The sequence below is a fragment of the Ictidomys tridecemlineatus genome, chromosome 1, assembly GCF_052094955.1.
Source record: "Ictidomys tridecemlineatus isolate mIctTri1 chromosome 1, mIctTri1.hap1, whole genome shotgun sequence".
Lineage (NCBI taxonomy): Eukaryota > Metazoa > Chordata > Mammalia > Rodentia > Sciuridae > Ictidomys > Ictidomys tridecemlineatus.
In genome coordinates this window covers 134,441,509-134,455,088 of record NC_135477.1, presented here as the reverse complement: position 1 = coordinate 134,455,088, position 13,580 = coordinate 134,441,509, and the positions used below count along the sequence as shown (strand labels likewise).

The following is a 13,580-nucleotide window of genomic DNA, read 5'->3' as shown; positions in this document are numbered from 1 at the left end:
ATAATGTAGAAATATTGGCTCATCAATAATGCAAGATATTAATATTGCAAAAAACCTGGGAAGAGGAATAAACATGAAATATACACTTTCTGTTCATATTTCTGTAAACCTAAAACCAATCTAAAAATGAAGTATTAATTTTTTTAAAGTATATGTATTAACTTAAAAATTGTATAGTACTTTAGACTGGTATGCAATGATAACACAGGTCACAAAATTTTCCACCTGCCATATATATATGTATGTATAATAATCACAACTATGGAGTAAATATACAAGCCTGGAAGAAAATGCACCAAAACACAATTCAAATGGCCTCTCTGTATTGAGGAGGTTGGGATTCAGGGGTTGGGGGGAAGTACCAGGAACTGAACTCAGGGGCGCTTGACCATTGAGCCACATCCCCAGCCTATTTTGTATTTTTATTTAGTGACAGGGTCTCACGGAGTTACTTAGTGTCTCACTTTTGCTGATGCTGGTTTTGAACTGCTGATTCTCCTTCCTCAGCCTCCCGAGCAACAGGGAGTATGCCATCATGCCTGGCTAAATACGATTATTTTATTATACTTTGGATCTGAAATGTCTTCCAAAGGCTTACATGTTGAAGGCTTGATTCTCAGTTAGTGATGCTATTGGGAGGTGGGAGAAATTTTAGGACTAGAGCCTAGTTAGAGGTAGATCACTGGAGTCATGCCCTTGAAAGAGAAACCTGGGCTCTGTCTCTTTTTCTAATTCTTAACTGCAAGGTGAATAGCTTTGCTCCATCATGTGTTCCCCACCACGATGATCTGACTTACATAAAAAAATGGTGCCAGCAGGCCATGGAATGAAACCTCTGAACCCATAAGCCAAAACAAATCTTTCTTCTTTTTTTTTCAAATATATTTATTGTACTTGTTTTACTTATAGTTGGACACAATACCTTTATTTCACTTATTTATTTTTATGTGGTACTGAGGATCGAACCCAGGGTCTTGCACATGTGAGGCAAGCGCTCTACCACTGAGCCACAACCTCAGCCCCAAATTTTTCTTCTTTTAAGTTGATTTTCTCTAGTATTTTGTCACAGCAAAATAATACTAACAACAAACTTTTTTTTTTTTGGTGGCAGGTGGCATGCCAGGGATTAAACCCAAAGATTCTTGCATGATAAGCAAGTGCTCTGCTGCTAAACTATAACCTCAGCCCTTTTTTAAATTTTAAGATAGGGTTCTGCTAAATTGCCCATGCGGGCCTCAAACTTGAAATCTTTCTCCCTTATCTCCCTATTTGCAGCTGGAATTATAGGTGTGTACCCTCATGCGGAGATCTTTTTTTTTTTTAAATAAGATGTATTATTTCTACAATTAGAAAATGTAATCTTAAATGATACTGTTTGGGACATCACTCAGATATGTGAACTTTACTTAGGAAACTGTTAACTTGTGTAAGTGGTATTTTTCTGCTTATTTTTTATTGCATAAAGTGGAACCCTCAGCCTACTTACATCCAGAATAAAAGTAGAGGAAAGATGTTTTCCATGTTTTGCAGAAAGATGATCTTAGCCGAGGACAACTGTGTATACAACCCAGGAGTCTGCCCCCTCCTACCTGCCAGCCCCAACTCTCTTTGCAATTACTAACTCAGAGAAAACACTGAGGCTCAGCAGTCTCAGTGTCAGCAGCATATGGTTTTATAACACACTGGAACTTGCTATATATCAGACTTTCCTATAAGCACTTTAAGTAATAAACTCAACTCTCAGGACAACCTCAGAAGATGGCATTCATAGCCTCCCCTTTATATGACAAAGCACTCTGAAGATGGAGGGCAGAGGGAAATGGAGAAATCCAAACTATCCCTGCTCTCCTTTACTTTCCCCTCCTCAGGAGCCAGCCCCTACTGGGTCAGTGTGGGCCCGCCCAGACCAGACACGGTTCTCATGTTTGCTAATTTGACCCCTGATAGAGATTTAGACTCTGCCTACAACCCCTTGCCCTGAGATAGAGATGTTGTGGTTGCTCTTGAGGCTAGGCATACTGACCTACTGCATCCTTCCCAGGTCAATCTGGCAGGAGGGACAAAAAGAAACAAATAAGTATTTTTTTAAAAAGATCTTACATTCTTTTTCTACTTGCTTACTTATAACTTCAGAGGATAATATTTGTAGCTCAAGTTCATACTGCATAAATACAAAATTTTAATCCATTTAAAATAACTAATTCAGGGGCTGGGGTTGTAGCTCAGTGGTAAAGCACTTGTCCAGCACATGTGAGGCACTGGGTTCGATTCTCTGCTCCACATTAAAAAAATACGTAAATAATGTATTATAATGTAAATGAATAAAATAATGTAAATGTAAATTAAATAATGTAATGTAATGTAATGTAAATAAAGGTATTGTGTCCATCTACAACTAAAATTTTTTTTAAATAAAAAGATTTTTTTTATTTTTCAAATAAAATTATGCATTCAATGAATGCCAAACACAGAAAATTCTTAGAAATTGAGTGGAGACAAATTGCTGCTCCAATTTCAGCATCACAGCCTCAAGCAGTCTCCTCTCAAGTGAGAGGCAGTGACTTGCTGATCAGATGTTTGTTTATCTCATCACAATTAAGAAAGGACCTCTTCTGTGCTTTAGACCACAAATAACATACTTACATCTGCCCAGACTTTCCAAGCTTCTCTTGCTTTCTTTATAGTTTCTTCATAGTCTGCCACACTGGCCTACATTAAGAATTAGGAGGGCGGAAAAAAAGAATTAGGAGGAGGGAAAAAGGAAACAGTAAAGGAAGGTGATGACCTTCTTCAAGAACACAGAGACATTTTTGGATACAAACTGGAAAGTGTCCGGATATCCCTGAGATATATGATTGAGGATGATTTTTACAGTCCGAGCTTTCAAAATCTGGCCAGAACCCAGGAAGATAGGATGGACTCCAGCTCTGCTTTAAAACCTTGATTTTCAAAGCAAGGTCCACTGGTTTTATCTGAGCAAATCACCTGACCTGTGTTAGAAGCGAAGACCTCGGGCTCCAACCCAGACTTAAGGAATCAGAAACTATATTCTAACAAAAACCCTCAGGAGATAGAGAAGCGTGGTGTTAAATGAAACTCCTTAGTCCTCTCTAGGGTTCACCTTCTCTAGGACATGCCATACCCACCCTAAAAGTAGATAGTCTCTCCCAGATATTCTTTAATGTCAAATGAAACAGAAACACCTTATTCTTTGCATTTGTATATTTGTATTGCTCTTGACCTGCCTAATAGGATTCTATCTCTAAAGAAAGTTTGCAAAAACTCCCTGTGAACAGTTTGAATTTTAAAAGCTTACCTGCCGGACTCTTGCTATTGGTTCATTGTTAGCAGGACAATAGGTTGTAATAACCTAAAAACAAAACCCAAAATAAATGACCATTATTTACAGAAATCACAATTCCTTCCAAATTGAGGGAACAGACTGAAGAAGAAACATGGGGAGAGGGAGCAGATACAATGTCCAAGATAGAATACTTTACATTGTTACAATTAAAATGAGTCAGATTCAGTATAAAGAGAGAGAGAAATTAAGTCTTAAAAGAAACAACCATGAGCTACTGAGATGCAGAAAGCATAGCTGTAAATTTTAACCAACAGGCCTTTGGCCCTTGCCCTTGTAAATGAGGGAACTATGCAAGTACAAGGAAAAAATGGCACAAAATTATGCAGCTCCACCCTGGCTCCACCTCCAGTCCAGCCACTGATACAGCCCTTCTATAAATATTGGACCCCCAGTCCCAGACTGGGCTTCTCACTCTCAAGATAGCCTTCATTGTCCCTTGAATGTGTATCCACTTTCTAAATAAACCTCTGTCTATGCCTTTGTCTGGCTCATGCCAAAAGTCTTTACTGTCACATATGCCAAGAACCCTGCTGGTTCCGAGTTAAATTTCCCTTCCTAACACCCCTATCCGGAGACATGTGGCCCTGTGACAAAACCACTCTACAGCATGGTGGCACACACCTGTAATCCCAGGTACTAAAATCACAAGTTAGAGGTCAGCCTGGGTAACTGAACAAGATCCTCTATCCTCTCTCAACAATTTAAAGGACTGAGGATGTAGTTCAGTGGCAGAGCAATTGCTTCACGTATGTGAGACCCTGGACTTGTCCCAGTACAAAGGTGGGGGGGGGGGGACACAGACTCTACAGAGATAGGCCTTTCATTAGGAACCAACTTTCCCTAAAACCCACCCTTGCCATCTAAATATTAGGTATACAAACAAAGGCCTTAATGTGACAAGTTATTTCAACTCTTTTTCAATTATCAGACCAAACTAACAAAGTTTTACTCATTCCTTCTCTCCCTTATTCCGCCCACCCTCTGGTCTGAATATGAAATAGTAAACTCTAGATGACTATGACCAAAGCCTATGTCCACACAAACTGGAGAGGTTTCAGGTTGATTAGGGGAAAAAAAAAAAAAAAAAAAACAATGTACAATTAAAAGGCCATCAGGAGGGACTGGGGATGTGGCTCAAGCGGTGGCTCAAGCAGTAGCTCAAGCAGTAGCTCGCTTGTCTGACATGTGTGCGGCCCAGGTTCCATCCTCAGCACCACATACAAAGATGTTGTGTCTGCCAAATACTAAAAAATAAATATTAAAAATTCTCTCTATCTCTCCCTCTCTCTCACTGTCTCTCACTCTCTCTTTAAAAAAAAAAAGCCATCAGGAGAGAGTATTTAATGGAAGAGCCTAATGATTAGGAAAAAAAAAAAAAAGAAGAAAACTACCATTGAATGAAATCTGGAGAACAATTAAAATTACCTGCATCTCCTACTGCCACAGATAAATGAAAAATATATTTCCTCTATCAAAGCAGTTTATTTATTAAATAGTCACCTGAACTGAAGGTTACATAACATTTTCCTATAAAAGCTTCCTTTTGTAGGCCACATTTTTTCCAAAAAAAGGGGAGAGGGGAGCAGCATAATAACCTTACCTTTTCATTGCATTCTATAAAACATATTTTTGAAGACTAAAGGTGCCAGGCACGGTGTCAAACTCTGCGTAATAGAGAAATGCTGGAAATCCCATTTTTAAAGAAGTTCACACGTTTTTAGCAAGTAAAACCTTGTCCACCGGAGTTCAGAAAGAGGACATAAACCTGGCACGGTAGTGTACGCCTGTAATTCCAGTCACTTAGGAGGCTGAGGCAGGAGGACCCCAAATTCCATGTCAGCCTCAGCAACTCAGTGAGACCATGTCTCAAAAATAAAAAGGAACTGGAGATATATAGCTCATGGGGGAAATACCCCGGGTTCAATTCCAGTACCAAAAAGAAAAGACCAATAAAAAGGACAACATAAAACTACACCGTTACTTTTTAAGAGCTACAGTCGTGCTCATAATTAAGATCAACTGCTCAGCAAAGTGTGTGGCGTCTCTCACTACAAATCCCAAGCAAGACGCTGCCATAAGGTTTTAAGTATGAGTGGATCTAGCCTCCTACCAGCTCCAAAATGGCTTGGATTCTTCGTGGCACGCAAAGACCTAAAAATCTAAGGATTGTTCTATTTTTGGTTTTGATTTTACTTGTAAAGGCACTCTGTGTAGCTTCAAAACGTCCCATCCAGTACATCCGCCGCCAGGGCCAGCGGGAGTCGGGTAAGGCAGAGCCTGCCCAGCCTCCCCAGCAAACCCCAGCGGCAGAGATTTCTCCAGGGGCCGCATACCTCTCCCTGGCCGCCCCAGCTTCCATTATACACGCCCTCGTTTTCCTCGCGGAGCCCCAGCTCCTTCAGCCAAGTATACTGGGGCTGATTGATCAGCAGAGTGGACATGAAGGCAGCAGGCCTGTTCCAAAGTCCTAGAAGCTTGCTGTTCTTTGCAGCGTTCACACAAAGCGCGCGAGCAAAATGCCACATCCTGAGTCCCGGACGCGTGACGCGCCTGCAGTCTGGAAGGCGGCTGAAATAAGAGTCCCGCCCAGCCTCCGCGAGAGTCCATTGGGCAGGCCTGGGCCCTGCCTCCGAGCACGGCCCCCACAGCGGCCTGCAAGCTCAGGACCTTCTTCCCGCGGAGCTCGGAGTTTAACCCCAGCTTGGAACAACACTAGGCAGCTGAGGGAAGGGCGGGGAGGTTGGCGGGTTGCCACCTGGTGAAAGACTTCAGGAACCGGGACACGTGCTAGGAATTCTGTTCAACAAAATGCTGCCTCTGTAATATACTAGGTTAGAGCAGAGCTTTGACAACTGCAATATGCATTTAATCACTCTGACCATGGTGTTCCGTACCCATTGTGAATCTAGATCTGGTCTGGGGTCTGAAGATTGGCATTTCTAACCACTTCTCAAGTCATGGTGATGTCCCTGGTCCCTGAAGTAGCCTGGGAAGTTTTCTGGTGGGGGGAGGGTAAATTACAAATTAAGTGTCATAATAAATGAAAAATACCAAATTATTGCATTTCCTCCTAGATAAATATCCTGCCTCAGTATACTCTTACTTTTGAAAAACACAGATGTGTTTTGATCAACTACCTTTACATTGTGTCTTCTTTTTTTTTTTTTTTTTTTTTTTCTTTTTCTTTTGCAATATTGAGGGTTGAACCCATGGCCTTGTTGGCATGTTGGGAAAGCGACTTTCACTGAGCTACATCCCCACCAGCCCTATATATCTTCTGCCTTCTAAATGTACTGACTGAATTGGACACACTTTAACCACCTCAATTGAAAATAACAAAGTTTGCACATGGCCAATTCTACTTTTCTAAACAACTTGTCAAATATGTCATAGGGCTGTAATTAAGCATAGGTACAAATGACTTCTACTTAGGATATCCTCAGTGAGGGCTAGCTGTCTTTGTTTTTCAAAGATAGCTGGGCAGGAGGCAGTGTATGACCTGAAAAGATCTGCTGTCTCCCTGAAGGCATTAAATTGTTGAATTACTACCACTCAGGATACCTTATCGATTTCAAAAACTGATTTGTTGATCTATTACTAAGCGACACTGTTGTTCTAGGTAAACTCATATCAATAAGATTCTTTTAAAAAAGAGTAAGAAAGAAAAGAAAAACGAAAAAAAAAACCTGCTACAACCAGAATGCTGTGATATAATTTACAGAGAAAATTGTCTTTTGCAAAGATTAGCTGCTCACATCCTCAACTTGCTACCTTCTCTCTAGTAAAGTAACTACTTGGCGGTGGTGTTGCTGCTGCTGTTTTTTTTTTTTTTTTTGGGGGGGGGGGGTGTTTGTTTGTTTGTTTTTCCTTTTTTTTTTTTTTTTTTTCAGTCAGCACTCTTCCACAGAACTACATTCCCAGCCCTTTTCATTTTATTTTGAGTCAGGATCTAACTAAGTTGCCAAGGCTGGCCTGAAACTTTCAGTTCTCCTGCTTTAGACTCTAAAGAAACTGGGATTACAGGCACCTATCAACACTCTGGGGTCTATCCAGCTGTTTAATGAGCCAGAATCAAAAGAAGAGTTGTTGATTAATAGTATACGATTCCAGCATTTAATGACACTAAACTAAGAAAGCCTCTCCAGTGCTTGAATTTATCTATAGATTCAATGCAATCTCGATCAAAATAACAGAATTGGAAAGTCAACTCCAAAATTTAAATGGAATTGCAAATGTAGTGGCACCCCCTTTCTCCACAGAAAAGTCTCAACTGGGCTTCTCCAGAAATCTTCACCATGGCTGATTTGGGGACTGTCAGCAAAAGAGTTTCTGCAAAAGAGTTCAATGTAGATAAACTTCCTATTTTCGTGTTGCCCTGTTTTACTTGGCCACTGGCCAGGAAGATATCAACACTCCAGGTGCTGGACACCCCCTTACTAGTTTTACATATCCAGTATAGTAATTTATTGAAATATGCAAACAAGGCATCTGGCCTTGAGCTGGGCTTCACAAAGATGTATGTATGTGTGTGTGTGTGTGTATGTGTGTGTGTATGTAAATATATATATATATATATATATATAGTTTTGTTTTTTAAGTTGTTGATGGACCTTTATTTTATCTATTTGTATGTGGTGCTGAGAATAGAACCCAGTGCCTCATGCATGCCAGGCAAGCACGCTACCACTAAGCCACAACCCCAGCCCGTCTATATTTTTAAGATAAGAGAAGTTACCAATTGAGTTCCATGGTAACAGCTGGCAGGGGGAGGAAAGAAAGGGAGAAGATTCTCTCCCCTTCTCAGGTGTTGTCCTTGAAGGGTTAACTTGCCCAAAACAGTGAAAGAAAAAGCTGCTTTTATATAAAATTCTGCAGACTATGAATTTCTGAGACCTTCCCCTTAGATGCTGGGTATAAAACTCTGCAACTACCTGAACTCAGGTTCAGGGGATTGATTGATTACAGCAAAAGCTGTGCCCTCTGAACCTGGCTGCAGCCAAATAAAACTGTTTCCTGCTATCTTCGGTGCCTTGCCTCATCTGTCTCTACAATACAAAGGCTCTAGTATAACCAAAACAATATATATTGTTTTAATTTTGCCAAATTTTAAACATTTTATAACAACTTTACAATTATCATGAGACTATATGGTAAATAAAACCATCAAATTAATATAGTGGTAGACAAAGATCACTGGAACAGGGGGATGGAGGTACAGCTTAGTGGGAGATTATGTGCTTGGAATGTGTGAGGGCTTGGGTTGGTCCCCAAGCACTGAAGGAAAAAAAAATCTGTGGAACAGAATAAAGAACCCCCCAAATAGCACTCATATATATGGTTGGTCAATTTTCAATAAAGATGTCAAGGAAATTCAATGAGTAAAGTGTAGTTCTTTCAATAAATGATGGCATATTAATTGGATATTCACATGCAAAAGAAAGAAAAAACCTTATTTCATACTATATCTAATACTTAATTCAAAACAGACTATACATCTAGAGGTAGGAGATAAAACTAAAACTTCTAAGGAAAAACATAGGAAAAAAATCTTTGCAGTGATAGACTGTTTTGTGCTTTATAGAATATTTAGTTGCATCCCTGGCATCCATGCACTAGATAATATTACTAAAGACTTACGCCAGAGGCCCTGCTTTGGGTGGGTCACAACAAATCAGGAGTGGCCATTCACCCAAAAACCAAACAGAATAAGTAATGGTGAGAAGCAGGAAAGGAACTTTAATCAGGATGGCTGTACCGGAAAGACAACAGGCAGCATTCTCAGCCCTGTTGTCAGGGGTACTGACATGAGCTCCTAGATTATATAGACAAGCAATATGCTTAGTCAAGCAGTCTTGGTCAATCTGTGGTCTATTCCATCATTATCTCAGGATTGGTCAGATGGAGCCTTGTCACTTGTCAGCCGTGATAAGAAAGTTGCCAATGCTTGGGGGGCAGTTTTTTAACACATCTCAAGATGTTTTTTGTTTGTTTAGTTTCGTTTGGTACTGGGGACTGAACCCCAGAACCTCCTCTTTATTTATTCATTATTTTTTTGAGACAGAGTCTCAGTAAACTGCTAAATTACTGAGGTTGGTCTCAAATTTGCAATTCTCCTGCCTCAGCCTCTTGAGTGACTGGGATTACAGGCATTCACCACTGCATGGGACTCGATTCTTATCAATCAGACCTACTGTTTCTGAAATCCAACATGATTCATTCAAAGCAAAGGAGACAGTTGCAAAATGGAGACAAAGATGCCAAGGTTTTTACATTTGCAGGCCCAAGTGAAGAATCAGTGGTTTTAGCAAAAAGCCTCTAAATTCTTTTTAGCATCAAGTTGTGACAATTATTTATTTTTTTTAATTTTGTGGTGCTGAGGATTGAACTTGGGCCTCATAAATGCTAAGCAAATGTTTTACCACCAAGCCACATTCCCAGTCCCCAAGTTGTGACAATTAAAAAACATTTCCTATTATTGTCTGTTGAGTTAAATACTAATCAGTTCCTTGAATAGCTTTCAGGAAGATAAGAAAGTCTCTTAAAAAATGTGGTAACAAAGAAAAGGAGAGGGGGAGCTGGGAACTTTCCTTATCTCCTGTCTTTAGGAGAGAATCTGAAGAGTGACTGTGGTTGTAAAGTAAAGGGATGTACTCATAAACATCTGAAGAAAGCCACCTGTATAGCGAGTATGCAACCTATCACATATAGATGCTCCTGCTTGTAGGTATGGTGTAGACCTGCCGCTGCCAATGAGTGAGTAATAAAATGTCCATAACCTCTCTGCTGAGTCCTCCAAGTTCTTTCTTTGGGACTAGAAAACAGTATTCTAGGGCCTATGTAGCTCTGGGATTGAACATTACCCAATTTCACCTTTCCAGGGGAGAAAAGCAGCTCTCTTAGATGAAAACTGCTGTTATTCAAAGTATTCTTAAGACCAAAAAATTGGACTTTATTAACATTAAAACCTTTTACTTTTCAAATGATACTATTAATAATATGAAAAGATGAACCATGGTGAGAAAATATCATATATATCATATAATAATAGTATATATGAGCTGGGGTTGTGGTTCAGTGGTATAGCACTCAACTAGCACATGTGAGGCCTTGGGTTTGATCCTAGGCACTACATAAAAATAATAAAATAATAAAGGTATTGTGTCCGCCTATAACTAAAAAAATAATAATAATGTATGGTAAAGGGCTTGTCTCCAGAATATATAAGGAATGCTTACAACAATAAAAAGAAAAGGACCTGAGTTTTTAAAAATGGACAAAAAACTTCATTCTTTATCTAAGGAGATACACGGGGTTTGGGATATAACTCAGTGTTAAGAATACTCACCTAGCATTTGTAAGGTCCTGGTTTTAATATTGTTATGCCAGATTCGTGGGACCCCAATAGACCTCCAGGAGCTGAATCCGATGCAAGCACACAAGAGCTTTTATTGCAAGCTCAAGCCTGGACTCACAATCATTAGACGCAGCAGTTCCAGGGAGGGAGTCCTGGTCCTTTGTTCAGTGAGATTTTATAGGTTTTGGGGAGATACTCTATGCATCATAACATCACACAGCAAATCATTCCATACCGAGGGAAAATCAAACAACAACTCTTAACATTGATTAACACATTCAGTGGCGGGAACAAGTTGAGTAGGGGTGATTGGCTAGTACAAGAAAGGGGTTCCTTTGAACTGATTGAACTGATTTAGGGGTGTACGTGCTAAACTACATGGTTTCCCATATGTTATCAACCACTATAAACTACTTGGGGGTCATCTGGCATTCCAGGTATTTTCCCTGTCTCATGCTGATTGGAGGTTGCTAGGGTTGCTATGGGTCCTCACCTAGCCTAACTGAGTCAGGGACACCTGGCGCCACAGACCCCTCTTGTTATTTACAGACAAACAACTCAGCAGGGTGGGTATGTACTTAGGAGTGCTCTGTGGGTTTTTCCAAGGACAAGGGTCACGCCCCCTTCCTTAGGACAGGCCTTGAGGTAGAAGCTGCTGTTATTTATTTATTTTTTAAAAAGGAGTCACATTAGTTTCTCAATATCTTTCTCTCTCTCTCTTTCTCTCTCTCTCTCTCTCTCTCTCTCTCACACACACACACACACATACACACACACACACACATACACAAAAGAAAGAAAATAGATATATAAATGTCAGATAAGCACATGAAAGTGACAAATAACAAAGTTCTTAAGGTTTTTTTCCAAGAAAAGCCTCCAGGCCTTTCACTAATGAGTCTTGCAAAATATGGAACCAGTTTTTTAATAATGAACATGAACTGATGATGTGGTGTATGCCTGTAATCCCAATTAGGTAGGATTTAAAGTAGTTGAGGCAGGAGGATTACAAGGTGATGGCCAGCCTGGGAAATTTAGTGAGATCCTATCTCAAAAAAAAAAAATTGAAAGTGCCCAGGATGTATCTTAATGGTAGAATATTTGCCTAGCATATGTGAAGCCCTGGATTCAGTCTCCAGTAATTCATGCAAAAACACATACACAAGCACAAATGAACATGTATAGAAGAAGCCAGTTATTCTGATCAGTGATGTCGCAAGCTCAAAATCCCCTAGGCAGAATGTAACTCCCCTCTTAAAGGAAACATGCCTTTTATGAAGAGTTATGCCATCCAATCAACAAGCAACCTCTCCCCTATCCCTTTCTATAAATTCCTCCACTAAATTTATACCAACTGATCAAGGAGACAGATTTGAGTTTTTAGCTCTTGGTTTACTTGCCAGTCAGCCACGCAATAAAGCCTTTTCTCTTCACAAAAATGGGATGCCATAATATTGGCGTCTATGTCCTTGGAGCAGTAAGCCCTTGCTCTATAATAAAAAAGATGTTCATCATTACTCATTAGGGAGATGCAAATTAAGACCACAGTGAGATGCTAGTACACATGCACTAAAATGCTTTGATGGCTAATTTTATGTGCCAACTTCACTGGATCACAGCATACCCAGATATCTGGTTAAACATTATTTCTGGATGTGTCTGAGGCTATTCCTGGAAGAGATTAACATTTGAATTGATAGAATAAGTAAAGTAAGTTGGGTGCCCTCCACCACCTGGTGGACACCATCCAATTTATCAGTGATTAAACTCGAGTGAGCACGCGCGCGCGCGCACACACACACACACACACACACACACACACACATACACATAGAGAAAGGGAGAATTCTTTCTCTCTGCCTGCTTGAGCTGACATTGGTCTTCTCCTTCACTCAGACTGGGACTTACACCATCAGCACCCCTGGTTCTCAGTGTTTTAATTTTTCTATTATTTTATTATATATTTATATTATTTCTGTTACCATAAAATACTCAAGGCCTGATGTTTTATAAAGAAGAGAGATTTAGCTGGGTGCAGTGGCACATGCCTGTAATCTCAGCAGCTCAAGAGGCTGAGGCAGAAGGATCTAGAGTTCAAAGCCAGTCCCAGCAATTTAGTGAGGCCCTAAGCAACTCAGCAAGACCTTGTTTCTAAATAAATTATAAAAATGGGCTGAGGAAGTAGCTCAGTGGTAAAGCACCCCTGGGATTGAACATTACCCAATTTCACCTTTCCAGGGGAGAAAAGCAGCTCTCTTAGATGAAAACTGCTGTATTCTTAAGACTGAAAAATTTGTTAATTGGACTTTATTAACATTAAAACCTTTTACTTTTCAAATGATACTATTAATAATATGAAAATATGAACCACGGTGAGAAAAATATCATATACATCATATAATAATAACATATATGGTACCAATAATATATATGGTACCTGGGTTCAATCCCTGGTACCAAAAAATAAAAATAAAATAAAATAGAGATTTATTTAGCTCAAATTCTAGAAGCTCAAGGGCATGGCACCAGCATTGACTTGGCTCTGGTGAGAACCCCCTTGGTTATCTCACATGGTAAATGGTGTCATGGTGGGGGGGATGAGAGAGGGAGAGATCCCATGGCAAGACAAGAAGCCCAGGAGATATTCAAGGGTCAAATTGGAACCATGCTACTGAATTTCCTGAGTCTTCCGCTTACAGAAGGCAGATTGTGGGAAGACGTCTCAGTCTCCATAATCAGGTGAGCCAATTCTCACAATAAATCTCTTCATAATAATCTCTCTCTAAATATATCCTATTGGTTCTCTTTCTCTAAAGATATCTGACTGATACAAATGACTATAATTAAAAAGATTGACAAAAC

General features: G+C 39.9%; 1 protein-coding gene across 1 annotated transcript in view; it reads right to left on the bottom strand.

Moving 5' to 3' along the window:
• The window catches only part of Aldh7a1 (aldehyde dehydrogenase 7 family member A1), a 36,236-nt gene extending 30,313 nt beyond the window's left edge, over positions 1–5,923 (bottom strand). Inside the window, exons 1-3 of the mRNA XM_078048178.1 lie at positions 5,698–5,923; positions 3,317–3,370; positions 2,644–2,709 (exon numbers count right to left, since the gene is read on the bottom strand). Coding sequence (XP_077904304.1) covers positions 2,644–2,709; positions 3,317–3,370; positions 5,698–5,889 — 312 coding nt within the window. The 5' untranslated portion in view covers positions 5,890–5,923. The remainder of the gene's footprint in view (positions 1–2,643; positions 2,710–3,316; positions 3,371–5,697) is intronic.
• Positions 5,924–13,580: the final 7,657 nt, after the last annotated feature.